Source organism: Vespula vulgaris, chromosome 10 (assembly GCF_905475345.1).
Source record: "Vespula vulgaris chromosome 10, iyVesVulg1.1, whole genome shotgun sequence".
NCBI lineage: Eukaryota > Metazoa > Arthropoda > Insecta > Hymenoptera > Vespidae > Vespula > Vespula vulgaris.
This window is the reverse complement of record NC_066595.1, coordinates 5,691,732-5,717,891: the sequence shown is the minus strand read 5'-3', so window position 1 is coordinate 5,717,891 and position 26,160 is coordinate 5,691,732. Positions and strand designations below refer to the sequence as shown.

The window sequence follows — 26,160 nt, the reverse complement described above, 5'->3', positions numbered from 1 at the left end:
TCTTTTCTCTTTTCGAGAGCCGACACTATCTGCCGATAAAACTGAACTATTTAACCCGTTACGTCGCCATTCGACGTCAACTCGAAAGATTTTTCATACGGAGAGGGCAGGAAAAACGACTCGTCTTCCTCCAATCGAAAGGCTTTATTTGAAATTTTGCTTCGAACGCGACAGATGGGAAACGTGAATGTAAGTGCTGAGGCTAGCAAGAACTATGCACGTAGCGACATCCTAACAATTTTATTTTTATGCCTATTTTTCTTTATTCAACCTATTTGAAAAGGACTTTCTATTCCTTTTCACTATTTTATCGCTTTATCGTTCTTTCATTATTCTATCCTTTAGATATGTATCTGACTCATATGTTTACTTCTCTATATTATTAAGGTTTCTTTACTCACAAACGGTAATTATTTTCGAATCTACCGTATCACTTCATTTTTATCTTTATTATGATTTTCTAAAGTTCATATTTTTTAGATGACAAAGAAGATTCATAACATCACGTTTGTGTCATACGAAATATATTACGTACATGATATGACAGAAAATATATTAGAAATTTATTACAGTTCTTTTTACAAATTTCTTGAAATTTTTTATTGACGTGTGATTTTGTGTAAATAACATACGATTATTTATATATATGTATGTTATAAATGTAGCTTTTATATTATATTATTTTATAATAATTTGCTATCTTTCTTTATTAATTACGTAGATATCTTATAGATATAGATATATTAAATTTATCTTATGAAGTTGTGTATTTGTGTTTGCAATAAATTTTAAAGAGGATCATAAGCACAAAAAATGAACCTAAAAGAATCTCTTATTCCATAGACGAATGAATGCCAAAGTAGAGATCACATCATATTTGATATTATTATCAAAATAAACTTAATAATGTTTATGTTTTCAGAAGTTACAAAACCGAATAAATACAATGTTATTTGTATGACTCATCTTTTCTTTTCGCATAAGGTTATTACAATTGTAAAGCGTTCCAAAAATCATTCCGTTATGTTCACGGACATCCTGAATGGTCGTGAACTATCAAGCGTTTGGAAAAGTTAGTGACACTTTTAATACTGAAGTTACTTAACGGAAAGAAAAGGCGAGTTATATAATTTGACTTTATTAACATTGTAGTTAACTTTTAGTAGTTGATAAAAACATTTATAAGAAAACTATTCGTTTCTATAATTGTTAGAATTAAAAGAAAACAAAAATCTAACCTTTTCTTAATTATAGATATTAAATAGACGTATAAAATATTTCTTATTAAACATGTAATAAAAGTTTATGAGGATATATATATATTGTCTTTACTAGATTTTAAATAAATATTTCTTTTTTTACATCTTTCTTTTTTGCAGAGAATTATAGAATCTAATATGGGTGGCCATGGACATGGACACGATACTATTAAAATACCTTCTTCTGACTGTTATAAGATAGAAAATTCTCCAGCATTAGTAAAATTTCAAGAACGTTTAGCAAGTGAAGGTTTAGAAGATCCATGGTTAAGAAATGAGGCATGGCGTTATCATCCTAATTATAAAACAAAAACACAACGTGTACTGACATTTTGTCTTAGAGGTTGGAAGATTGGTATTCCAGCATTCTTAATAACTGTAGGAATTGAACAATTGTTAGCATTGAATAAAAAAGATGATCATGATCATGGTGATCATCATTAATATAATTATGTTCATAAAATGCAAGAATTGCTAAACTATTAAGCAGTACTACAAGTGTAGAAATACAAAAATAAATTACTGGGTAAATATTCGTTTTGTAAAGAATTATTTCTCTTTATTTATTTTTTGCATAAGTAAATAAAATATTATTTATAAAAAAAAAGGTATATCTTATAAGTTATATTGACTGATAGTCATATATTTCTATCATAATCTATTACATTAAAAATCTTTCATCTAATAATGTTTTACTGCTTAAATTTTTTCTTCCACTGTATTTAATAATTACAATGAATAATTGCGAGAGTATAAATGTAACAGCAGCAGCTAATATATAGTTATCATATAAAGTTAGGACAAAAAGAAATATTGTAATTTCAAATGTACCTATCAACCATTCATTTCCATAAAGTATTACTTGACTAAATGAATAATCATTATCTGAAATAAAATGATATAACTTAAATTATTTCTGATAGTAACATTACAAATCTATAGTTATTGCTTGCTGTTTTACCAATATAGAATACAGATGTTTTGTTAGTGTTTGTATAGAGAATGTCACAAAGTTTTTCAATCAAGTGTTGTTCTTTAATAATGTAATCTTCATCTTTAAAGCAATGATCCAGAAATTCACATAAAAATTGGTTCAATTTTACACGTGTATTACAAATGTGATTCCAATCCATGGAAGTATAAATATTCTTCTTTAAAAATCTATTGGTTATCTAAAAACGTTCATTAATAAGATGGTTAGATATCTTTTGAAGATTAATTTACCTTTATACATATTATTTTATGTTTTGTGCACTATTAATTTTATATGGTAATTATATTCACAGGTATTGATGATTGTGAAGAATTCACAAAATTCTTTTCAGTGTAAAATTTTTCATAGAATGTTCTGAACGTTTCTGTAACTGATACTATAAAGTTTTGTTCTATTGTACCAGGAACAAGACCTCTATGTGCACATAATTGATTCTCTTCATTCTTTAAATTGTTTATTAAAGTAAATAAATCTGTATCAGAAAATCCATGGACTGATCTATGAAGTAAAATTAAGTAAAATAGATATTATCAATATCTTGTATTCATTAAAATAATGTTTAGGTAATTTTTTATTACCTTCCATGGATATAAAATCCATAATAATTATATTCTAAGATAAATACACTGATATTAGCAATTGAACATAAATCAACAAATTGCTGCATTTGATCTTTTATAAATCTTTCATAAAATATAATGGATGTTAAGTATTGAATAAAATAAATTGTAATGTAGACTATAGCACAAACAGCATACTGCAATGAAAAATTCATTTTCACATCAGGGTGTTTAGTAATCGTTATTTCTGGTATAGCTAAGCTCCAATATTTTACACCTATAACCTACAGTGATAAAAATTTATCAGTATTTAATGGTATTTTTAATGAATATAAAAATAAGTTAATTATATTTAATATTTAAGTTAAATTACCTCTAAAACAATCAAAGTACTAATTATTTGTAATGATATATTTATCTTCCGTTTTGTTAGTAATTTTAACCATTCATTAGCAACAAGATATGCTCTCCATATACTAACTGATAGCTGAGTATTACTTTGTTCTTGCATTGAAGATTTTGATATAGAATATGTTACTTGGAGTTCTTCTTGTTCTACAGGTTTGAAAATTTGGCTATGTGTATCTTTTTTGCTCGTTCTTTTAAACGTTTTATTCCTTTTAGCTGCAATAATTTCAGATGGAGCTTTTGGATTCTCGTCATTACCGTCATTTAATATGTTAGTGTACAATTTTCGAAATGAAGTATAAGGAGAATCGTACTTTGATGGATTACGTGTTATTTTTGGCTGTTCCCAATCGATGAAAAAGATATGTATGTCCCAATGTTGATAAATAAATCCCATAATTTCTACAATCTGTAAAATGAAATAATTTGGAAATAATGAATAATGAATAATGAATTGGAATTGTATAATTATATGATTTTTTTTTATCATTTTGAGTATTAAATGCATCTTTAGAATTATATGTATATACATGTATAGCATACTTACTTTTAGACAAAATCCAATTATAGTGAAAATCTGTATATTTTTTTCATCAGATATAGTTGGGAGTAAAGTATATGGGATCGTTTGTCCTTTAAAAAATATAAATAAATATATGCATACACTAATTGATGCAATAATAAGAGTGTTTCCTATAGCACCCATCACATATATAAAGAACCACAATGAAACAGTTGCATTAGGAGTACAACCATAATTTTTTTTACAGTATGTCCAAGTTCTCAATGCTGAATTGATAATTGCTATGCTTGATAAAATACCAATAAATATCTAAAAATTATTTTAACATCTATATAAATCATGATTAAGAAAAGATACTGCAATTTCAGAGAAGTAATAATATTTACCTGGGTATTAGAATTTATATGATTTTCCTTTAAAGCAAATGTTACTTTATAATCTATTGTAACTTCTACATTTCTAGAAATTTGGTGCTCCATTAATTCTCCATATTCTATAATTACTATGGGTGGATAAATTTTTCCACGAGCTTTACCACAAATATTTACTCTAGTCAAACAAAGTTATTGCATGTCATATTATATGAGAATATATACGAATAATATTAGAAACATATAACTTACAAGATAGTAAATGATTTCATATAGCGAAGTACTGACAAGTTCGATTTCTTTAGAAATGTACCAGTTACAAAATTTGGCAATGCTTTAATACCACTTATATTGTCCACAAAAAAAAATTTCCTAACAAGTTGGGTCTCCAAGATATCATAATCATTCTGAAACATGAATAAGACTGAAACAAATTCCACACTTTATGTGATTATTATATACATTAATGTTCTGATATTATGCTTGATTTGATGTATATATGTTTTTTACCTCATATTCTTTTTTTATATAAATAGGTACTGCATGTGAAAGAACTTTTTCTTCCTCTTTGAATGTTAAATATAGTTGTGTAAATTTTACTTCCATATTTAGCAGATCCTTTACAGTGATTATACATTTTTTATTAAGATTAACTCCAAACCTAACATTTGTAAGGAAATGACAAGGCATGTTTGGACTATCTATTTCAAGTAATTTGCCTTCTAAAGAAAATGTTGCCATTGTAAAATTCAATGTATTATTCTAAAACAAAAAATGTTTAGATTTTATAGAAAACCAGTTGATCTTGATAAAACAGATGTTACAAAACATTTGTATACATCATCATCCTTTCCCAGACTATATATTTGTGTGATATTTTTGGCATTTAATATCAATGATGTTTCATCTTTATTGTAAAATAGTTTCACCGGTGCCATATGTGTTTGCATAAATAATGCACATTGTATGCTGTTCACATATAGAGATAAAACACATATGTGTGATAAATGTTCGCAAGACATCTTGTCTTTATTCTAAAAAATCATATTAAAGATTCATAAGGATTATTTTCAAAGTTTTGTAAGATAAATTTTCTACTTACTTTACAGAAGTACATTGCTGCTTGTAATTTGGTTCTAAGATAATAACTATCTATATTCTCACTTTGAAACTTTATTGTATAAGTACTTTTAACATCTGGCCAATCTGAAAGATTGTCTTTGTTTAAACAGTATCCTTGTATTCTAACATGTGATGCCATTGGACAGATACAGTTTCTTTGATTTCTATTATCCAAGTTATTACATGGCAAACATTTAGAGTTTTCTTTGGATGGATATGTGTCTTTTGGACACGGAAGACATTCTATACTACTTAATAATGTACCATTCCAGTTTCTTTCCACTATAAAAAGCAAGTTTAAAATATATTTTGCATTAATTTATGTATAAGTATATTAAGCATATATATAAGTATGTATTCTTATAGAAAGTACTTAGTATTTCATTAGATGAACATTTGCAGATGTTATTTTTGCAAACAATACAGTCCTTGCCATCAGTAGTTACAGTTTGATTATAATCACATTTTCTACAAATGGGATTACCATTTTTAAAACCAATTGTTTTACTAAATTTATTACAAACACATCGTAAATCTATAAAAATCATTAAACAATTGCCGAGATAAAAATATACAAATAAAAACATAGATATATATATTGTATATTTATAAATTAGAAATTATGTTAAAGTAGGACTTACGATCAGTGCTGGGTTCAAGAAAGTCGAAGATATTACATTTGCGACAAGAAAAATATTTTGTATCAAAATATTCATCATTTTTACACAAACTTGGCTGTGATAATTCCAAAATTTCATTATTGATACCAATCGTTTCATCGATTGTTAAAATAAAGACTGCAAAACATAAAATAATAAGATTATTGTCAAAATAATACATTCTTTGGTTACGTTTTACAATTTTGTTTATACTACATAGTCGTTTCCATGACAACAAGATGGCTGCAAATGTAGTCGTAGGATATCACGTTAAAACGGACTAATGAAATTTTATGTATAAATTTTATGTTTCTTCGACATTTTCCTAGATATCTGTCTTTGCATACATCCGTAATTTATAAAAAAAAAGTCGACGAAGAAATATTGCTTATTAATCCGTATTTATTCTGGCAGTAAAATGTACGAAAGAAGTAAATGATTCTAATGGAAAGAGATTTTTCTCCGTATATGGAATTACAAGATTTCCAAAATATCACTATTCGTTACTATTATATCATTTATTTCAATGTACCGTTACTTAAATGTTATGGTGTCCGGTAAGATAATATCGTAATACATGTCGACGATACACGTGATTTATAGTAAGTAAAGCAGGATACCGTGTCAATGATATAGTTTCGAAACAATGATGCATAGTCTAGATGTGTGCATCGCGATTGATATATGTCTATTGCGATTAATCTAAAAATAAAAATGTCATACAACAAATATATCCATAGATACGTATTTAATGCGTTATTTGTATACTTTAGAAAATTTTTATCGATTACATGAAAACTAGTTTTTACAATTTTATTCGTTTAAGAATCAACAATGACATTATACGAAGCAAATGACGTAATATCTAGTATACTAATCGAAAATACTTCGCCGATCAACCACAATTAACGACGACCTTGCGCCAATATTGAAAATTTAACAAGAAATTCTCGCCAAACCGACGTATTCTGTCCATTCGTATTACAAGGGACAAGGATTTTCTCGATTTTATGTGACGTTCTTGCCAAAATATATATGTACAGATATGTATATATAAATATATATATCATACATGCATATATATACATGTACTTCAATTGCCTTCGAAGGTATACGCGAAGATTGTCGTTTAAATGAACTGCGCGAGAAATCGATATAAATCGATATAAATTTCTCTTAAATGGCGGAATTTCAGAGAGATTCGAAAGAAATACTTATTTGAGGTTAGTTCGCGTATTTTATGGGGAGAGTGAAGTGACATTCTGGGAATCTTTTTTTTGTGATTTACACAAAAGGATAAAGATAGAGAGATAAGTAAAGACAGATGGATAGATATGTAAAAAAAGAAAGAGAGAGAGAGAGAGAGAGAAAGAGAGAGAGAAAATTAGCGCGAGGACAAAGTGGCGAACTTTCAAGAACTGCACGCATAGGCGCGTATAGAAAGGGACGATCGTATGTAGGTACAACAAGAAGCAAGAACAACAACTCAATTTGCATTGCTCGTGCCAAACATTCCCCCACCAACTTCGAAATCGAAGGGACACGAGCCCCGAGAGGTAGGGGTACACAAGAAAATGTTATAAGCGAAAATAAAAGCAAGAAAGAAGGCAAGGTCCCCGCGAGTGGCGAAGCTTTAAAGACGAGAGGGTAGTTTTTTTGCAGTCTGTGTAGGTGCTTCGTGGAGCGAGCGTCGTAGCAAAGGTATATCGCTCCTTTTTGTTATCTGTTTCTTGTTCTTCTTCTTTCTCTTTTAAGACAAACTTTTTCTTAGAAAGAATCTTTTCTTCTCGGCTTAAAATCGATTTATCGTGCTTCGAAAATTTGTTGACGAATCGTACGAACAAAGTGTGGTGAATATTCATTTTATGTGTAATACATTTTTTCTTTTTCTTTTTTTTCTTTTCTTTTACAATTCACCTTTTTTTCATTTTATTCTCGTGCGTATGAAATATATTAATATTACAATACGTACCATTAAACAAGGAAGATCGATTGATGTGATAGTCGAACGAGTTGTTGTACCTTAACGTGGCCTGTTTTTTTCACAAGACAAATATACTCCTCTTGTCTAAATATAACAATTAGGATCGAAGTTGACGCTATCACGTTGACCGATCGAGAAACTAAGAAATCGAGTCTTATATCTATCGTGTCTTTTAATTAAGAGAAAGGGAGAGGGGGTTATATAAAGCTTGTGTATCTTCGACCGATCGCAACGACTTTGCAGGCTCTTTAAGGAGAATTGAGAAAAAAGAAGAAGAAGAAAAAGAAGGATGTGGGATGATGAACCAGCTCCGTGGGATCTTGATGAACCAGCTGCCGAAGAAACAGAAGCCCAAGAAGGGGCCCCGGAAGGGGCAGCTGAAGGGGCTGAACCCGGTGAATTACCAAAAGTAAAACTTGAGAAGATCGAACCTCCAAAGTACAATCATCACTGGGTGCGCCCATTATTTCTCAATTATGCCTATCTTTACGATTACAGGTAAGCGAAGATAATTAAAACGTAAGTGAGAATGAGGTGAAATCAAATCAAATGTGAAAAAACAAAGGAATGAATTAGAAATTATGGTTGTCTCGTAGGAAGAATTATTACGACGACGTAATCGATTATCTCGATCAAAGACAAAAGGGTTTGTATCGTGAGCCTCCAAGGGCACAGGAATGGGCAGAAAGGGCTATGAGGACGTACGATCAGAAGAATATTGATAAGAGTATTAAGAGATCCGCCGATATGAAGTACATCACTAAAATGGAAGTTAAGCCAAGACATTATAGTTACCATACGCGAGCATATTATAGTTTGAAGTATCAGAGAATTCTTTGAATTATCATTTTCGACGGAGAAAGATCGACGAAGATCGATGGATTAACGATCTTATTATGTTCTTCGTCGATATTGCTATTATCGATAATGCCAGTGATAAGCTGTTAATCCTTTTTTTAATCGGCTTACCTATACGTCGTAAAATGAATATTCATCTTATAAATGAGAATATTGTATTTTAAAAATAAATCGTAGTCGTTGTAGATATTTATTTTAGATCTTTCATTAAACGGAGGAAAAAGATTACGGTTTACCTCTGGCTAAATTCATCTATCGAATAGCACTTACCGTCTAATTTTATCGATAATTTCATTTCTAGATAAATTCGATTCGATTTCATACCCGATTCATTTATCTTCGTAGATATATATTTTTCATAAATAGGGACTGACATTCGCATAAAACATCGATATCTTATTCCATCAGCAAATCAATCGTCATAAATCTAAACGCGTATTCGTTTTATTTGTTTCGTTTGATTATTTATTTGTCAACAATTTTATGATATAGCTGTGACGTGCTCGTGTACTATGCCTATTGTATATGTATTACCGCTATAAATCGGTATTATAGAATACACGTGCACTTTTAATTAACGAAATTCATAAATTACTTTTCATTCCCATTTTTCATCCCCCTCGAGTTTTAAATATTATATACTTTTAGCGAAGTAAGTATCATCGTAGATGCGCGCATAATGCAGGAATTTAGGTACGAACGGAAATGGTTCTCGTTGTTACACGATGGAATCAATTACATCAGAAAATAATAATAATTTTACTTTTTATTGTAAATATGTATTCGCATCAATATACGTAACGTAGTCATTTTATATTCAGCAATTTCCACATTAATAGTGTATATGTATATATGCATGTATATATGTATATACAGATTCAATTAAAATACACGTTTAAAAAGGGTCAAATCGAACAACAAATTCGATCCAATCGCGATGACGAACAAAGTTTTTTAAAAGGAGACGCTCTTCTTCCGTTTCAGAAACTTTCTTTTTATCGGTTGCATGGCAAGAACATCTAATGGGTCTTCGACAAATTCATTAGCATCGGCTAAAGAGTTAAATCGAGCTCTTCCTTTGAAAGCTCGAGGCGTTGATATTTCCGGATCTACGTTTTGCATTCTTGCCCACTGTAATATAATTTGCGGTTTGGCTTTAGATTTTTCTGGAACGAGTTCCATATTGGCCAATTTCCGTGATCTATCGAGTTTCTGTGTTAGAGTTATGTTGTCTTGATCGTCTTCGTTATTATCGAATTTAGTTGCGTGTCTTTGGAAAGCATTGTCGGCGGCTTCTAAGGTGTTCTTGGCCTTCTCAATTTCGGCGTTCAAATCGATTACGTCGAAAATACGGTCCTGAAAGTAAACGAATTTGTGAATGTTAAGAAAATGAATCGATCGTAGATGTATATGGTCGTAGATCACTGGAAATTCTTCGAAAATTCCAGCCTATAAGAACGATTTAAAAGTGCATATACGTAGATAATAAATCCGCTCGTTTTGCACGCATTAAGAGGGTATTTTGGTTTACAGGATCAAAAAAATCTATCTCAACTGTTGAAAAATTTCTGAAATATATTTTTAAAATATGAAAGGACGAAATTTGACAAATAGATCCCGTTTTATGAATGCCTAAAGTAGAAGTGATATAAAAATAGAAAAGTACGTAAAAATCCATAAGTTCCATGTATTTATACAACAATCTATTCGTATATTTTTTTTTCTTTTTATATTCAGACTAATTATTTTTGTTTCGTATGACTGATAAAAGGTGGGCGTTCTATGTTTATTATCACTACATTGCAACTGTACGAAATCAATGATTATTTTTTTTGTTTAAATTATGTTTTCCTTTCCGAGATGTCGGATAAGAATAGAAAAAGATTAATCATCAGAAAAAATACTTTTTAATGCAACATCTGAAAGTGAGTGGCGATTGATATTTTCTAAGTACTGCAAAATAAGTAGATTCTTTAAAAAAGTCGTTTAATGAAATGAAATATTAAAAAGTAAGTACGTAGAATTGAAAGTAGAAATTAAAAAAAAAAAAAAAAAGAAAAAAAAGGAATAAAATAAATTCCTAGTTATCGTGAAAAAAATTATTGTCCGAACCAGAGTACCCTCTCAAAAGAAGTGAACCTGCATGTCTCTTCTCTTGCGTCTCAATTCGGCCAAATCTTCCTCGAAGGCAGCCGCGGCACGTTCTTTGTACCGGCGTTGATTCAAAACGAAATCATCTTCGAAATCGTCCTCCGGATATGCTCGGCCACGTCCGTCGTAAATAAAGTCCAGATCGTCGTAATAATCTCCACGATTTCCCGATAAGTTTCGGGAGCCTGAAATGTTAGTGGGAAGGTGTTAGCTAGTAATAAGGATAAAATGCTAAATGAAGTTAAATACCTGTAAAATGCGTTACATTACACAACCAGGATGACTCATGTAAAGTGTTACAACGACCTTATTTTTATTTTTGTTAAATAAGAGGATATTTCAAAACGGTATTATTAGGTTTAGTAAGAATTATTGAAGTAAGAAATAATTTATATTTCACTCCATTTAATGACGTAAGTTAATAATGCGGAGAAAATTAATTTTAAGTAGATATATTTAACTGTTGCGATGAAAACAGTTCGTAACGTTTTACGTTGGCCATCCTGTATACATTGATATCTATTTTTGTGTATCGTTAAACGAGTCAAGATTATATCTTGGTTGTATTTAGTAACAGCTAACATCCAATCCTGCTATTAGATTTTATTACGTCGTTACATATATTATTCCGCAAGTAAAAATTGAATTTTATTAGAGTAACATGCAAGAAAAAAAAGGAGTATTGTATGTACATGCGTGAGAAATACAAATTGCAAAGCGTAACAAGATAATTCAACAGTAAAGACAACACGATATCAATAAAGGTAGTACATGATGTTTCTCAAGTTTTACAACAAAATTTATTGGTAAACGAGAAAGAAAGAAGATATATACAGTAGCGTGCAGACATAGAAGTAATTTCTTTCTTAACGTTTAATCCTTACAAGAACACTTACTATGTACTGCAATGTATTTTAAGGTACATACATATATAGTCGATTTAATAGTCTTTTTTTTTTTTACGTAGAAGTGTATTCCCGCAGAAACAATAAAATTTCGTGAAGTATTACTTAAATAGAACGAAGAATATGAGGATGGTGGTCACAATGATCTTTCGGTGACGTAATAAAGTCATAGTTTTTTTGTTATAGATAACTCGTGATTGGCTATAGAGCACAATCCTTTTACTCATAGTCACTTAATTAATAGAAATACAATTAAACCGTCCTTTCGTTTCGGATAAGTCGAACGATTGAAATGAATGAAAAAGAAAATAAGAAAACTACTACCTGTATCCTGTAAATTATTTAAAGAAGTGAAATAATAAAAGGTATCAATTAATATGGTCTCATTTAAGACGATTTTAAGCAATGTGCAATAAAGAAAATCGACTAAAATATTGTATCGTAAAATGGGAAAGTTTTAGCGGGAGAGGTGAGGCAAGAAGAGCATCGTGACCGCAATGAATAGAGCATGAGATAGAGAACTAGAAGGTGACGTGTTTTTCGGTGCGTTCATTACGCATGGAAATCTTTTTACTGCTGCTACTGAGGGCGGCAGAGGATCGTTGATATTCGTCGATAAGAGGAGGAGAAGGAGGAGAAGAAGCAGCGATGCTCTCGTTGACGAGCGCCCTCAAAGCAGCAGCTCTGCGTTCTCTCTTGGCTTGTCTCTCGGCCAACTCTTCCATCTCGGTCTCGAGATCGTCGAGGCGTGCTTTCGTTTGCCTGGCTCGAGTGGCAGCCGCACCAGAGAGCATCGAGTCCTCCTCGTTGTCGTTTATCAACTTGGACCACCTGGTCAAAGAGGTGGAAGGTTGTTTCTCGATCTCATCGCCGATGGAAGCTAAAAGCTTTGAACGTTTCTTGCTGAACGTCGAGTCAGTTTCCTCGATTTTCTTATTGAGTGCGGCGTCCATTTCCTGATCGAGTTCCATCGCTGCCACCTTAGCCTTGAAACGACGCGTCGTTGAGGCGACCTCATTCGCGAAATCATCAGCGAACCTGCGTTGAGTCCGTTGTCCACGGCTATCGTAGACGGTTTCCTCCTCGTCACCAGGGAGTAGAAGAGGGTTGTACTCGGTGCTGGTCAAGGGTGCTAGTACTTGGGAGGCACGGGTACGAGGGTCGAGGTCGAGGTCAAGGTCACGCCCGAAGGAGTCGTTCCGAGGACCGGAAAGGTCTCGCGAGCCTGTAAAAACCGACAGAACTTTTCATCTCTTCGCGGGCCTACCCATCTACATGCGTATGGTGATACACATAATTGATCGTATGTTCCATCAGTCTGATTTTAAATTAACGATGTCTCCTAAAATTGTATATACATGAAAAAAATTAATGTGCTCGGAGAAACTACGTCGAGAATTTATTAAATAGTATGAAATCTGCTTTTTTATAAGATTTTTTCTTATCAAATTCTTTTGTAAAAGTCGAATGTAAATTGTCATACGTGCATTCTTTAAATATCATCAACTGCAGTCGACAAAAGATTTCAATTGTAGTGGTTAATAATCCTAATTCTAAAATTTATCAATTTTGACGTTTTTTGACAAGCAGTTGTATCAATGAGATCTATAAAATATATCAAATTGATTGTTACAACAGGATTTAATGAAACAGTTCGTGAATGCTATATACAGTTTATATTTTTTATTACTACTAAGTCGATTGCCATTTTTTAACAATTTCTCGACATAATTCGTACGGCAGATGAATTTTTTTCAATTTATTAACAATTCTAGGACACTCAGTTCATTTAAAAAAAAAAGTATTTATTCAGTTTCAAAGAGCATATGATTAATTTTGTGATTCACTATAATTCCCTGTCCACTATACGTCTATGCACTCACATCTATCATCTATGTATCTACAAACGATCCTTCCTTTATCCTGCTTGTCTGCTCGTTTCTCTCGTCCCAGGGAATCTCTACTCGTTAAATTAATCCTATTTACATTTATCTATTCCTATTTCCTCCCCTGGGATGTAATTTGGACTCGGAATGACTCTGAAGAGTATCGAAAATAATTTTTTTTACGCTGTTCCTCGACCGAGTACGAACCAATTTTTACCTGTAACTTATTTTTTTGTCTTTTTCTCCTTTTACAGCCGCACAATGTAGCTTTTACGCGACAAGCGGCTTAGACTTTCGTCGGCAAAAAGTAATGTATTTAGAAAAGCAAACGTTTATTCGACAGACAAAAGATTATACAATTATTACGGACAATAATCGAACATAGAGAATAACTACACACACAGAGGGTAGAGATGAAGATTCGTTTGTTATCATTACGTTGCTCAATCCCTTGATTTAATGTGAAATATTTTAATGGGAATTTTAATGTGAAATATTTTTCCACATTAAAATTTGAGAATATATTGTAAATTATACTTTGACATTCTATGTCGGATAATAATTTCTCAAACGGCACATATCGAACGATTGTGACGAAAGAGATTTTATCTTTAGAGACAAGAAAAACATGCTATACGATGGACGATAAAAGGGACAGGATAAGAGTATCTCAATTGTTCATCATTTACAACGGATCTATTGAACACCTCGGCAACATTTCAAAAAGGGCATGGGGGTACTTTCATTCCTCAAAACCATTTGGGAAAACGACTGAAGAGGTTACCGATGTCGCCTCGACGGGCCGCGATTTCATCGACTAGCGACGTTCTTGGCTCGGAGAATAAGGGTCGAGCACAGTACTTCCTGTCCAAGTGGTCGACCATTGGCTTGTAATAGGATTCGCCCTTGTCGTAATTGCATCCGTAAACGCGCGTACGCGGCCTGCTAAGTATTGGCCTCGACATATCTGCGGCACACCTTCCTCTTTCTCTGTAATAAATAATCGGTCAATTATAAATAATTCGATATCTTCATTTTATATTTCGTTATGACTAATACATTCGATTGAACTAATTCATTATCACGTGAAAGTAAATGATACGGAAAGTGAAAGTAAATCATTTCTTCTCGTGTCACATGTACTCGTAATTTATATCGGCAGAAATCCAAGAAGATCCTGCGTCTTCGTAGGATATGAAAATGAAAGATGGAAAAGACAATGATAATGGTAGTACGGTGGTAGTGATATGATATTATGATAGCAGGGAAGGAAAATAAAATAAAAAAAGTTCGATTGGGAAAGAGAAAGAAAAAGAGAGAGAGAGAGAGAGAGAGAGAGAGAGAGAGAGAGAGAGAGAGAGAGAGAGAGGAGGAGGTTCCGACTGTGAGGAACCAGTAAACTGGAACGAGCAACTATCTATATGCTGCTCTCAAAAATAGACCGCATCTAATTTGGTGCCCGTGAACCGAACTGGCACGGTACACGCGATCCCGGGACAGCCGAGACTGAGTACCAACAGTGTAAATCCCGAAGAATCGTTCTTCCTTGTCTTCTTCAGGGGCACTCGAAATGACAAGCAAACGTTTGGAGAACAGCATCGTTACGTTTTATATTTTATTGTTGACTGACCGATTTCTACGAAACAACCTAAAAGTGTAAACGCGAAAACGTATTTTAACCGAAACCCGACTAGCTGCCAATTCTAAAGCAACTGCGACAGTTCATTCTATAGTTTCGCCGTATTAACTGTCGCTCTTACGTGTGATCTTACTCGGTAAACGAAAGAGGCGTTGAAAACAATTGCCATGATCGCTCTTTCAAATCGTTTCCAATTAGACCAATTATTTTCATTTGATTTACGAGTCTGGAAATTTGCCCGCGTTCTACAGATACAGAGAGAATACGATTATGACATTTCCTTGGACTTCGATTTCTTCTTAATTGTCATCATTCTTGTTTCGTTACCGATGACTCATTTAAAAAGAAAACGTTTTAAATAATTCGTCTGTATGCGTATAGATAAATCGAAATACGTAAATACGTATGACATCGACATTTGAGCAATTTCGAACGAGGTGGCCCGAATGATTAGCAAACGCCAAAACTTCATAGGTAGTTTGTACTGTGTATCGAAGCTATTAATGCATCCACCGATTAGATCGTTCACTCGACTTAATTGGCTTCTACGTTTCTTTGGCTCGTTTATACGCCAAACGTATTTGTAATTTAGAACGATGTACTTAGTTGCTCAATCCTTCTTTCATGTCCGTGCTCGGTATTTTACTATGAGTGACGATATAGATCGTGTGTTTACACACGATAGAAATCAAGAGAGATACTTAAAAAAAAAAGGAATTGGAGACGAAAAGTAAACTTGTTTTGGACGTTAAGTCAAAACCATAACAATATATATCATTTTTAAATTATCATTATGATTATCAGATTGTCATGATAATTTATTTGAAACTTTAATACCATATAAAAAATATATATCCCAAGGGAATATTTTTTAATATCCAATAACTCTTGTCCTCGTAAAATGTGACAATAGAAGCGAAGGCCTTCTTTAACACAACAATAACTGGCGAGTATAGTTACTAGGGCATTTCTAAATTACATCATTTAAAACGAATGGTCAAGAAATATTGGGATTTATGAGACACGTTGCGAAAGGCACGTTAGTGATACGGATCAATGACACGCCAGACACTTTACGCGATAACAAATTATGTTGTACTAAAATGTAATACTAACTCTTTTAGATTATGAATCAGAGCTTTCAACGACACACTTAAATATTTATGTAGACTTATATTTCGTTTTGTTAGAAATTCATTAAAAATATAATGGTTTTTGCGAATTAGACGATTTCTTTGAAGAGGGAGCTTATTTCTATCATATATTTGGATTTTCTGATTCATAAAATTAATATGCGGTAAGTGATGCGATCGCAAAAGAATGCAAGATTGTATTACAAGAAACTTTTTAAATAACTTTGATTATACAGTTTTTTTTTTTTTTACTATACATAAAGGCGATCTATAATTTATTTTAATGCAACAATCGAATTTATTATATAGTTTTTAACCATGTTTGACTTCAATTATATCTGATATAGTGAACAGATATAGTGAATAGATATAGTGTTCATGGTGTTACGCTGCTGTCGTTAGTGCGTTGCGTAAGACCGCCAGATTTAGCTCGAGAGCGTCGTTTAAAAACAGTGATATCGATTACAAAATTATCTAAACTTTTTTTCCGCAAAAGATTTTACTCTTTTGGAAATTAACGTACGATTTAAACGATTACAGATCCTGTGCAATATAAATCTAATCACCACTACTGGATTATGTTAATCATAAGATGCAAATGAAACATTTAAGTATTAATTAATGATTAGATTGTCTTTCTTAAAGGATGGATAAATTATTTCGTTCACAAGATTCGCCAACAAAACCTTAGATTCTATACATTAAACAATTTTATTCTTTTTTTCATTTCATAGTTTATTATCGCGATAAATTGATAAATCATTTATAAATGTTAGAAACGTTTAATTTTCGAAAATTTCCAAACTTCTCATGAATGTTATAAAAAATAATAACATGAGCGAATCGTGTGTGTGTGAAAAGGATGAATAAAAGGGTGAAGAAAAAAATAGGTCACCCTTACCTGACTGATTGTTACAAGGTATCCCTTAAGGTGCTGTTTCTTCGGAAGTAGAGCCGCGACTCCCACGGTCGTCGCGATGCCCGTTGTTTCCCACTCCCTTGGGGTACTACCCCTTCCTCTTTGTGTTTCCTCCTAGGATGCTATTCCCAGTAATTTATTCATACTCCGGTGGGCGTTCGCCCACTCCTATCTTTAAGTCCTTCAGGCTTTTTCCTATTCTTTGGATACCACTTAATATTCGATCCAATTTCGTTACAATATATTACAATACAGATTTTTGTTTCTCATTTCTTTTGTTTCATTCGTAATAATTTTATTCTCTGAATATTTGAAATATTTCAATCGTTGTTCAATAGGATGTAGAAAACGTACCGTTCATTTGAATTCATTCCTTTTTAATCTATGCTCAAATAAAAAGAACTATAGGACATAGAAACATAGACTTCTATGTTACGTATATGTACATATAGATATATATCTTTAGTAAGTATATCAAGCAGGAAGTGGTTATAAATTGAAATATATCCAATAATTCGTTGTTTTTGTTACGTTCGTTCGAATATCTGATCTATTATAAGCTTGAAATTATCTACGATTATAAATTTTCTGGCAGAAACAACAAACAATACGAGCGGTGCGCGCGTTCGAACTTAAAGTTCTTTTAAAACATTCTAGATGGCGAGCGTGTTCGATGAAAAGTAAAAGTAACCTAGTTCATGTATACATAAATGTTGTTATTTAATGGAACACATGGTATTCCATGTTGTTATTTTCAAAGAGTGATTATTAAAATGAAAATTTATATGTAAAAAGTTTATTTAAACAATGTCTATGATGTTTAAACGAGTTTTTTGTGATAAGATTTTACAACTATCAGGCTTATATCGTTTCAATTGTATTAATAAATTTTCTCACAATATTCCAAATGATCGAGACACTGTTTTAAGTAAGGAGACAGTAATTACTGAAAAAAAATACGATGATCCAAATAATACTTCTAATGAGGAAGAAGTTAAGCGTCTCCTTAAAGAAGCTGCCACTTACAGTGATGCCAATGATAAAAATTGGGCTACAACCCCTTATCCTGCTAATGCACCAACGTCTGTCGAAGAGGAGAATATAAATATACCTAAAGTAAACCCAGTAGAAAGGTCAATAATACTTTTTCCAGGACAAGGCACTCTTAAAGTTGGTGCTATTAAAAAATATTTGCGTTTTCCTGGAGTAAAAGATATATTTGACCTAGCTAATGAAATTTTAGGATATAATCTTCTAAATATCTGTTTAAAAGGTCCACAAGATAAATTAGATCTCACAAAGTTTAATCAACCAGCTACAGTTGTTTCATCACTAGCTGCATTAGAACAACTCCGTGAAGAAAGGCAGAATGTATTCGAAACATGCATAGGTACTGCTGGATACAGTGTAGGCGAATTGAGTGCATTGATTTTTTCAGGCGCTATTTCCTTTGAAGATGGAATCAGGTTGGTAGCAGTTAGAGGAAATATGATGCAAATGGCTTCTGACAAAATAGGTCAAGGAATGTTATCTGTTTATTGTCCTCCACAAGTAAAATTGTCAAAAGTATTAGAAGATGCTACAGCTTGGGCTAGAGACTTAGGAGTTCCTGACCCAATATGTAAAGTGTCTGTCTTTTTATATACTCAGAATAAAATAATAGCTGGAAATGAAGAAGCATTGCATTATATAGAGAAGAATGCCAAAGTTGTGGGTCTACAAAAAGTGAAGAGGCTTCCAGTTTCAGGAGCATTTCATACACCACTTATGCAACCAGCTATACAAAAATTTTATGAAAAATTAAGAGAAATACAGCTAGAAGAGCCAAGAACTAAAGTATATTCTAACTACACTGGGCGTCCTTATAAAAATACAAAATCTATAAAAGGACTTTTAGTAAAACAAATTATTTCCCCAGTAAAATGGGAACAATGCATACAAAGAATTTATAAGAGGCCAGAAGGAACACCATTTCCAAGAACATTTGATGTGGGTTCTAGTGGAAGAATGAAAACTATTTTAAAATTAATTAATGCAAAAGCAGCAGAATCTTGTATAGTAATTTGATAAGAAATTATAAACATTTGTAAATAAATAATGTTAAACGATATTTATGAAACGTTAATGCTAATAATGTTATAATATAATATTCATCACATTTATAAACTTTTTATAAAAACGTATTTATAAAAGCGTATGAAAGAATATATATTTAGGAATTGTATACACAAATAGACAATTTTTATATCTACGTACGTATACGTATTTCATACGTTCATTTTCTCTCGTGGTAAAACTAAAGTTTTTTTGTTTAAATACAAATTTTAGAAATAACAATAATAAAAATTATAGAAATTAAAAATTAAAAAGAATATTGCTGAATTTATAATTATAATAACTTAAAATACGCATTAAAAAATGTTTACATAAACAGTAACATAGTTTAGTTAAGGTTAGGTTTCGGAACGCCAGTATAGCGTCCCGCGCATCTCGTGAAAAGAGACAAACGAAGGAGGTATGATACCGGTACTACAATTTTTCTGATATAAAACAATATAAAATAATTATTCTAGCCACATCATGAAGCTAGTAAGGTACGTACGATATATAATAATAATTAAGATTTTATTCTTTTTTCCTTTCGGACATATATTATACTTTTTTATATATATACATTTTACTTTGGGATATGTATAATTTTAACCTATAAAAAATTTCTAATAAATCGAAGATATTGGAAATCAAATAATATATATCTTATGTTATATTTTTTGTTGTAGATTTTTGATGAAACTCAGTCATGAGACTGTAACGATAGAATTAAAAAATGGAACTCAAGTACATGGTACAATTACAGGTATGTCAATATAACCTCTTTTAGAGATTATCATTCGAGTGTAGTATGAAATATTTTTATATTTTATTATGTATTTTAGATAGATTATTTTATGTATATTCAAGTATAATTTAGTATTTAATCTTATCTAATTTGAACAATTTTTAGTTTTGTAAGATAATGTATATAGGATATTCCGGAATAAACAGGAAATATTTTATAGGTAATTTTAGCATATAAAAACAATGAAACTAGTTCATATAAGCATATGCCCTATTTGACTTTGTTTTCCAGTTATAGCAAATTTGATTTTTAATTGACTATTTACTTTCATAAAAGATATTCACAATGATCTCTTTGCAATAAAATCTTCATGACCTATTCATTCATTCGAAAATTGGTTCAGAAATTACTTAAAAATTTGGTTAAAATGTAATGATATGTTATTTAACAAAACAATTAGTATACAATAAAATTTGTTATAATTCCAAAACAAAGTCAAATAGAATATATGTTTATGAATTTATTTTGTTATTTTGATGTACTCAAGTAACCCTTAAAATATTAGCTATTTATTCTGAGATATTCTATATATATAATGATTTGCTTTGAATAAAAAATTATTTTGATTTAATAAACTGATTTTTATTACAATAGGTGTAGATGTAGCAATGAATACCCATTTAAAAACAGTAAAGATGATAATTAAGAATAGAGATCCTGTACAGTTGGATACTTTAAGTTTACGAGGGAATAATATACGGTATTATATTTTACCGGAATCTCTTGCATTGGAGACATTACTTATTGATGACACACCGAAGGCAAAAGCTAAAAAGAAAGAAGCTGCAAGAGGTTTGTAATAGTCAAATACAATATATAATTGTATACAAACTAAAAGGAGATAAAAAAAATATTACTTTATTTCTTAGGAGCAGCACGTGGAAGGGGCCGTGGTGGTCGTGGTGCAAGAGGTGGTAGAGGAGGTAGAGGAAGAGGACGAGGCAGACGATAATAGTTTAAAACTTATTAAGTATTTTAAACGATTCTTCTTCTGTGGATAATTGAGAAAAAAATGAAAATACTTATCTTCATACGATATATGAAATATGAACAATTAATAAAATCTTTTGCACTGCGACTATTTTCAATTAAAATTACAGATTTGATGGTATTAATATAGAAAAGCAGTACAATTTTATTTCTAGCATAACCAGTACAAAAATAAAAAATGATTCTTTGATTAAATATAAGTGAGATATACAACTTTACAATTTAATATGTATGTAATATGTAAGTATTATACTATATTCCACATATATCATAATTTGCATATAAAAAAATAAACAAGTTGATAGACTTACAAGAGAAATATTCTAAGAATAAAATCGTATTTTTGGTTTATATATTACAAGGTAACTTGTGCTATGATAAACTATATTGATGCAATGTAATGACAGTGAATCATTCACATTGAAAATAATCATTGAAAAAGTAATAAAAATAAATTCTTTTATAATTATTAAGTCAAGGCTATTCGAATAAAAATGATTTCTGAAGGTTACGCCTATTTCGTTAAACATTTTTTGGAAAATATTTAATACGCAATAATATTAACGATAATTGTATTATTTTTATGCCGCAATTTCAATATAAAAAAATGTTTATCAGTTTATGTGACTAACTTCAACGCGTTTTTTCAGTCAAATAGTTCTAACCATTGCAACAAAAGTTTCGCATGCTTATAGCAAGGATGCATATAGAATAATGTAATCTTTTTTTGTCCATCTCTTTGACAATATTTTTCAAAATGTTTGTGTTTTATTATGTGGAGATCATCAAAAAGGATTGTAGTTGGATGTATTCAATTAATTATGCAATGTGGTCGTAGTAATCTCGACGTTGACAACGTAGACGATATGTCCGAATATGATGTTCATGATGTCCCTGGTAATTCTATAAATTACTTTTTAATCGCGTTAATAAAATTAATTACGAAAGGAGACACTGATAATGAGAAAGATTTTATCATTATTAAAACAAATTTATTTTAATGTAAAATGGGTTATACGTGGATCATATTGTTAACGAAGAAACGTACAAGTGGAAAAAAAATCGAATAAATTTCTTTTATTCATCGAATAAGTTCGATGATCGATCAAAGAACTTTTCAAATGAAGTATTTTCGAATAATTTTAAAACAATTTTCATCATATTAAAAAAGAAAAAGAAGATTATCTTTTGTCGTATGAAAGATTTTATTTTTACGATAAAGTAGTTGTACAGTTTTCTAGCGGTGTATATCGAGAAATCGATATTATATTACGCTTCTCGTAACCGTGATATAACCTAACCTTTCACGGTTCAATGTCCACTAGTGCATTTTCAACCGCAAATCTTCCCTATGGCTTTGCAACAACGACAAGAGGAATTTCAACATAGACCAGATGCGCCGGGAACAAGAAGACGTTCACCACCAGAAATCGTTTCAAAGATGATTCAAGCTTTGGAAGAATTAACGGAAACGAAATCATTGCCCGCCATCGACAAGGTGCGCGGTTGTCATCGACTTACATTCCAATCTTCTTTTCAATTAGTAAACGAAGAAAATAGCTAATATTTAATATAACAACGGTGCGTAAAGATCATCGTGCGTTAATAACATTCGATGTTGAACTATCATTTTATGCGAACAAAATATTTAGATATTATTTTCCTATCTTTTATTCCATCTTTTCATCTGTTCTTGCGAATTGTCGATGTCTTATTATTACTTTTTTTTTTAATTAGCAATTTTTATCGGTTTTAAAGTCTAACAATGTTTTACATAAATAAAAATAAAATCACATTTTTAACGTTTAACCGATCAGCGAAATTATGGTATAGGAATTATATGTAGCGGATAAAAGTTCAAGACGATTTTTTTTAAAGATTATCGTATTATGTTTCAAGTATCCGCAAAGTATTAAGTCTTGAGAGTCGTAAAATTATACACAAATAGTATAAATGTATATCCTTTCATCGATTTACGCGGTGCTTTTTATATGCGGTAAATAATCCCTCCGTTTTTATGCAGACTTTTTATACTCTGTATCAATTTACGCGATCTCATTTTACGCGATGAGAAAATATATTTTTCCGTGATCCTTAATGATTAAAAGGTTTCTAGATATTTCAAGCGATGAAGATAATGATTTTGTGCAAATTAAGAAGATAAGATTGATTGTTTCGGATTACGGTATAGACACCGATAACGAATAGAATTTATTTTGATTTTTCTAAATTTTCATTTTTCTTTTTTTATGAAATTATTATTATCGGCAACTTTCTGTAGTATTCTTTTTTCGTATTGATAAATTCTATGCTGTTTTCTTCTACGGAAAAAAAAACGTATGGAACGAACACTACGCGTAAATCGAAAGAAGGATGTATAATTATAAGAATATTCTGTTAATCGTTGATAACGTATCCTTCAGAAAGGATTATCGTTTTAAACTTTTGTCCTCTACTGTATATTATCAAAATTATTATTATCTCATTACGAAGCGTAATGAATGAAAGAGAATCATATATTTTTCTAAATGTTTATATTTATTTATTTATTACGTGAAATTAATCATTTTATTTGTGTGAAAGTATACATGGTGAGGATAGCTTGCGTTAGAAGGGAACATTCATCAATGCAAATTTATAGTTGCTTGTTAATTATTAAAGGAGTGGTCGTATACCCTTAGGATATGACAGATATCTAATCCTTTCACATTCGTCGTTCTATTTCACTTTCAAGTTGGTAGAAGAATTCTTGAGGTTGATCGAGTTTGAATGGAAGAATCGATAAGATACGATCGATATTGAAATAAAACACTCGACATTATAGACAGTATAAAGTGAGACGAAGGAGAATCAAAAATTACGTTTATGAAAATCCAATAATGCCACAAGCTAATCGAGCTCCGGCTGATCCAGTTTTGATGCTTTCTTCGGTTCCTCCGCGACCAAAGTCATCTGGTTTTGCATGTATTACCAATGCTCTTCCAATAGCACCGCGAACTCCGACCAAACTCAGATAATGATCCATACCGTTGATTTGTGCTACTCCATCAGGTCCGACCTCGATATTACCTAAATCTCCGACGTGCCGTAATGGGTCATTTGGTGCTCCGTGATTTACCTATATATTCATATATGTACAATATGTATGTATATGAAATACTGTGTAGCACAAAATTAGAAAAAAAAGAGAAGGAAAGAGGACACAAACAAAATGTTTACTTATATTACCATGTATGGGTTAAAGTGCGGCCCAGCAGAATCGCATCCTTCTCTAAGATCACCTTTTTCATGTACATGAAATCCATGTATACCCGGACTCAAACCCGTTATAGTTCCATTTATCTTAACTCCATCGACTTGTTGTTCCAGTGTCAAGCTTCCTCTAGGACCTTCTATTGGCGACCCATCTTTCCCGAGTGCTTTCATCTCAACCACTGCTTTCATTCCTATTACCTGCATATTTTGATAGAATTTAATAATAGAAAACATTGTTAACAAGAAAGGAGAAAGAGGATATACGGAAAGAGAGATGAAATTTTTTAATACATACAAAGAAATATGGTTCCATGTAAACCTCGTACAAGTTGCTTCTACTTCCAGGATAACCAGGAAGACTTCTTATGAATAGTATCCTTTCGTTTGTATTCATCGTCGTTTGCTCATGGACCTCAGCGTACGTTTTCTGCGTTAAGAGGATCATCATGATCGTGATCTTTAATGTTCTTTGCATCTTTTTTTTATGGTACACGTATCGTTATTAGAAAGAATCGTTTCTCCTCGAAGACGGATAACGTCTGCTGGGTTTACTCTCCTGACTTCTATTTATGGGTTACGTCACCGACGAGTCACGACGAGGACAAGACCGGATTATGGTGCTGGAAGGCACTTGCACCATGTATATAAATATCCGTAGGATATATATATATATATATATATATATATATCTGTACCATCGGTTACTGGCAAACGGATTAATACATGGACATTTCTATAGTTATAAAATTTATAAATTACTATTTCTACAGAAAATGGGATCAGACTTTATTATAGTTATTAAATCTGATGCTACTACGCGTTGGTTTGAACTAAAGAATTTATTCATTTCCTATCTTGTAGTAATTTTCTTTACACGATTGTACCGTTCGGAAAGTTTGATCGATGACAGGGAGAGAAGCGAGCTTTTTGCTTCTTTGAACCGATTCTGAATTAATCGCCGTAAGTATAGAGCGAACCATTTCGATTCGAGTGTTCGTATATAAAAACTAAAGGTTTTTGACATATAAAATATGCATATGAATATTTTTCGTTTAGAACGATCATATCGATTTTATAACGAAAACGTTCGTTATAAATTTTAAAGACAAATTGGATTAATAACATTTTCCAGATCAAATGGTTAAAAAAGAAAAAATAATCGACGAAGTCAAATATATATTCGATTTTCGATATAAAATTTGCAGGAAGCTTGTTTTGTATTTTTTTATCGCTGCTACAATTTACGGCTATATTAATTTTTAATTCTTAGAATAATACTATATACTTTCATATTGAGAATTAAAAAAAAATTATTTTATTTTAAAAAGAATCCGAATATTTTTAATAATCGGTTTTTGTATATGCACTTAGTTTCTTTCTTTCGACTTGCCACATGTATTTTTTGCTTGCATTTTCTCGGAGTTGCTTTGCTGCAAATGGAATATAGTATACATAGGATACCTGGTTCATCGCCACATACGCACACACGGAAGTATAAACTCGATATGCAATGCTGACGGACGAGCAAAGTGAAAGCGAAGTGAATCCGATATGATCGCGTCAGGCAACGATCGGCCTCGTCTTCATGCTAAGTCTACAAATAGATGTATGTAATTATGTGGGTACATATCTATGTATCGTTCAT

The 26,160-nt window shown here is 31.4% G+C and overlaps 9 protein-coding genes across 11 annotated transcripts; 5 read left to right on the top strand and 4 right to left on the bottom strand.

Moving 5' to 3' along the window:
* Positions 1-41: 41 nt before the first annotated feature.
* Positions 42-1,792, top strand: LOC127067310 (NADH dehydrogenase [ubiquinone] 1 beta subcomplex subunit 3). 3 transcript variants are annotated; one of them, XM_051002094.1, is made up of 2 exons: positions 42-189; positions 1,380-1,792. In XM_051002094.1, the coding sequence occupies exons 1-2, from the start codon at positions 175-177 to the stop codon at positions 1,701-1,703; spliced, it is 339 nt and encodes a 112-aa protein (XP_050858051.1). In that variant the 5' UTR covers positions 42-174; the 3' UTR covers positions 1,704-1,792. The 3 variants fall into 3 exon arrangements, with proteins under 3 accessions (XP_050858051.1, XP_050858052.1, XP_050858053.1); XM_051002095.1 differs by lacking the exon at positions 42-189 and adding an exon at positions 963-1,117; XM_051002096.1 differs by lacking the exon at positions 42-189 and adding an exon at positions 1,129-1,292.
* Positions 1,793-1,891: 99 nt separating this feature from the next.
* LOC127067303 (meckelin) lies at positions 1,892-7,934 on the bottom strand. Its single transcript, XM_051002086.1, has 14 exons — positions 7,869-7,934; positions 5,879-6,034; positions 5,611-5,772; positions 5,218-5,519; positions 4,955-5,149; positions 4,626-4,877; positions 4,368-4,522; positions 4,131-4,293; positions 3,769-4,053; positions 3,187-3,630; positions 2,832-3,097; positions 2,544-2,751; positions 2,221-2,431; positions 1,892-2,144 (listed from the first exon to the last, which is right to left on the bottom strand). Coding segments are annotated over exons 3-14 (2,706 nt in total). The 5' UTR covers positions 5,612-5,772; positions 5,879-6,034; positions 7,869-7,934; the 3' UTR covers positions 1,892-1,920.
* On the top strand, positions 7,447-12,216 carry LOC127067308 (flightin). The gene is made up of 3 exons (XM_051002091.1): positions 7,447-7,597; positions 8,124-8,378; positions 8,477-12,216. The coding sequence occupies exons 2-3, from the start codon at positions 8,170-8,172 to the stop codon at positions 8,718-8,720; spliced, it is 453 nt and encodes a 150-aa protein (XP_050858048.1). The 5' UTR covers positions 7,447-7,597; positions 8,124-8,169; the 3' UTR covers positions 8,721-12,216.
* LOC127067309 (uncharacterized) lies at positions 9,693-11,539 on the bottom strand. The gene is made up of 2 exons (XM_051002093.1): positions 10,878-11,539; positions 9,693-10,094 (listed from the first exon to the last, which is right to left on the bottom strand). The coding sequence occupies exons 1-2, from the start codon at positions 10,881-10,883 to the stop codon at positions 9,693-9,695; spliced, it is 408 nt and encodes a 135-aa protein (XP_050858050.1). The 5' UTR covers positions 10,884-11,539.
* Positions 11,667-17,503, bottom strand: LOC127067307 (uncharacterized). Its single transcript, XM_051002090.1, has 3 exons — positions 17,354-17,503; positions 14,465-14,670; positions 11,667-13,019 (listed from the first exon to the last, which is right to left on the bottom strand). Exons 2-3 carry the CDS (start codon positions 14,643-14,645, stop codon positions 12,316-12,318), a joined length of 885 nt encoding a protein of 294 aa, XP_050858047.1. The 5' UTR covers positions 14,646-14,670; positions 17,354-17,503; the 3' UTR covers positions 11,667-12,315.
* A 541-nt stretch (positions 17,504-18,044) lies between these two features.
* Positions 18,045-19,481, top strand: LOC127067332 (probable malonyl-CoA-acyl carrier protein transacylase, mitochondrial). The gene has a single exon (XM_051002139.1). The coding sequence runs from the start codon at positions 18,179-18,181 to the stop codon at positions 19,436-19,438; it is 1,260 nt and encodes a 419-aa protein (XP_050858096.1). The 5' UTR covers positions 18,045-18,178; the 3' UTR covers positions 19,439-19,481.
* Positions 19,482-19,757: 276 nt separating this feature from the next.
* On the top strand, positions 19,758-21,348 carry LOC127067339 (probable small nuclear ribonucleoprotein Sm D1). The gene is made up of 4 exons (XM_051002148.1): positions 19,758-19,965; positions 20,152-20,228; positions 20,865-21,062; positions 21,140-21,348. The coding sequence occupies exons 1-4, from the start codon at positions 19,952-19,954 to the stop codon at positions 21,220-21,222; spliced, it is 372 nt and encodes a 123-aa protein (XP_050858105.1). The 5' UTR covers positions 19,758-19,951; the 3' UTR covers positions 21,223-21,348.
* A 340-nt stretch (positions 21,349-21,688) lies between these two features.
* LOC127067340 (uncharacterized) lies at positions 21,689-23,792 on the top strand. Its single transcript, XM_051002149.1, has 2 exons — positions 21,689-22,157; positions 22,586-23,792. Exons 1-2 carry the CDS (start codon positions 22,034-22,036, stop codon positions 22,822-22,824), a joined length of 363 nt encoding a protein of 120 aa, XP_050858106.1. The 5' UTR covers positions 21,689-22,033; the 3' UTR covers positions 22,825-23,792.
* A 329-nt stretch (positions 23,793-24,121) lies between these two features.
* On the bottom strand, positions 24,122-26,076 carry LOC127067337 (superoxide dismutase [Cu-Zn]-like). Its single transcript, XM_051002142.1, has 4 exons — positions 25,977-26,076; positions 24,811-25,135; positions 24,489-24,713; positions 24,122-24,378 (listed from the first exon to the last, which is right to left on the bottom strand). The coding sequence occupies exons 2-4, from the start codon at positions 24,988-24,990 to the stop codon at positions 24,124-24,126; spliced, it is 660 nt and encodes a 219-aa protein (XP_050858099.1). The 5' UTR covers positions 24,991-25,135; positions 25,977-26,076; the 3' UTR covers positions 24,122-24,123.
* Positions 26,077-26,160: the final 84 nt, after the last annotated feature.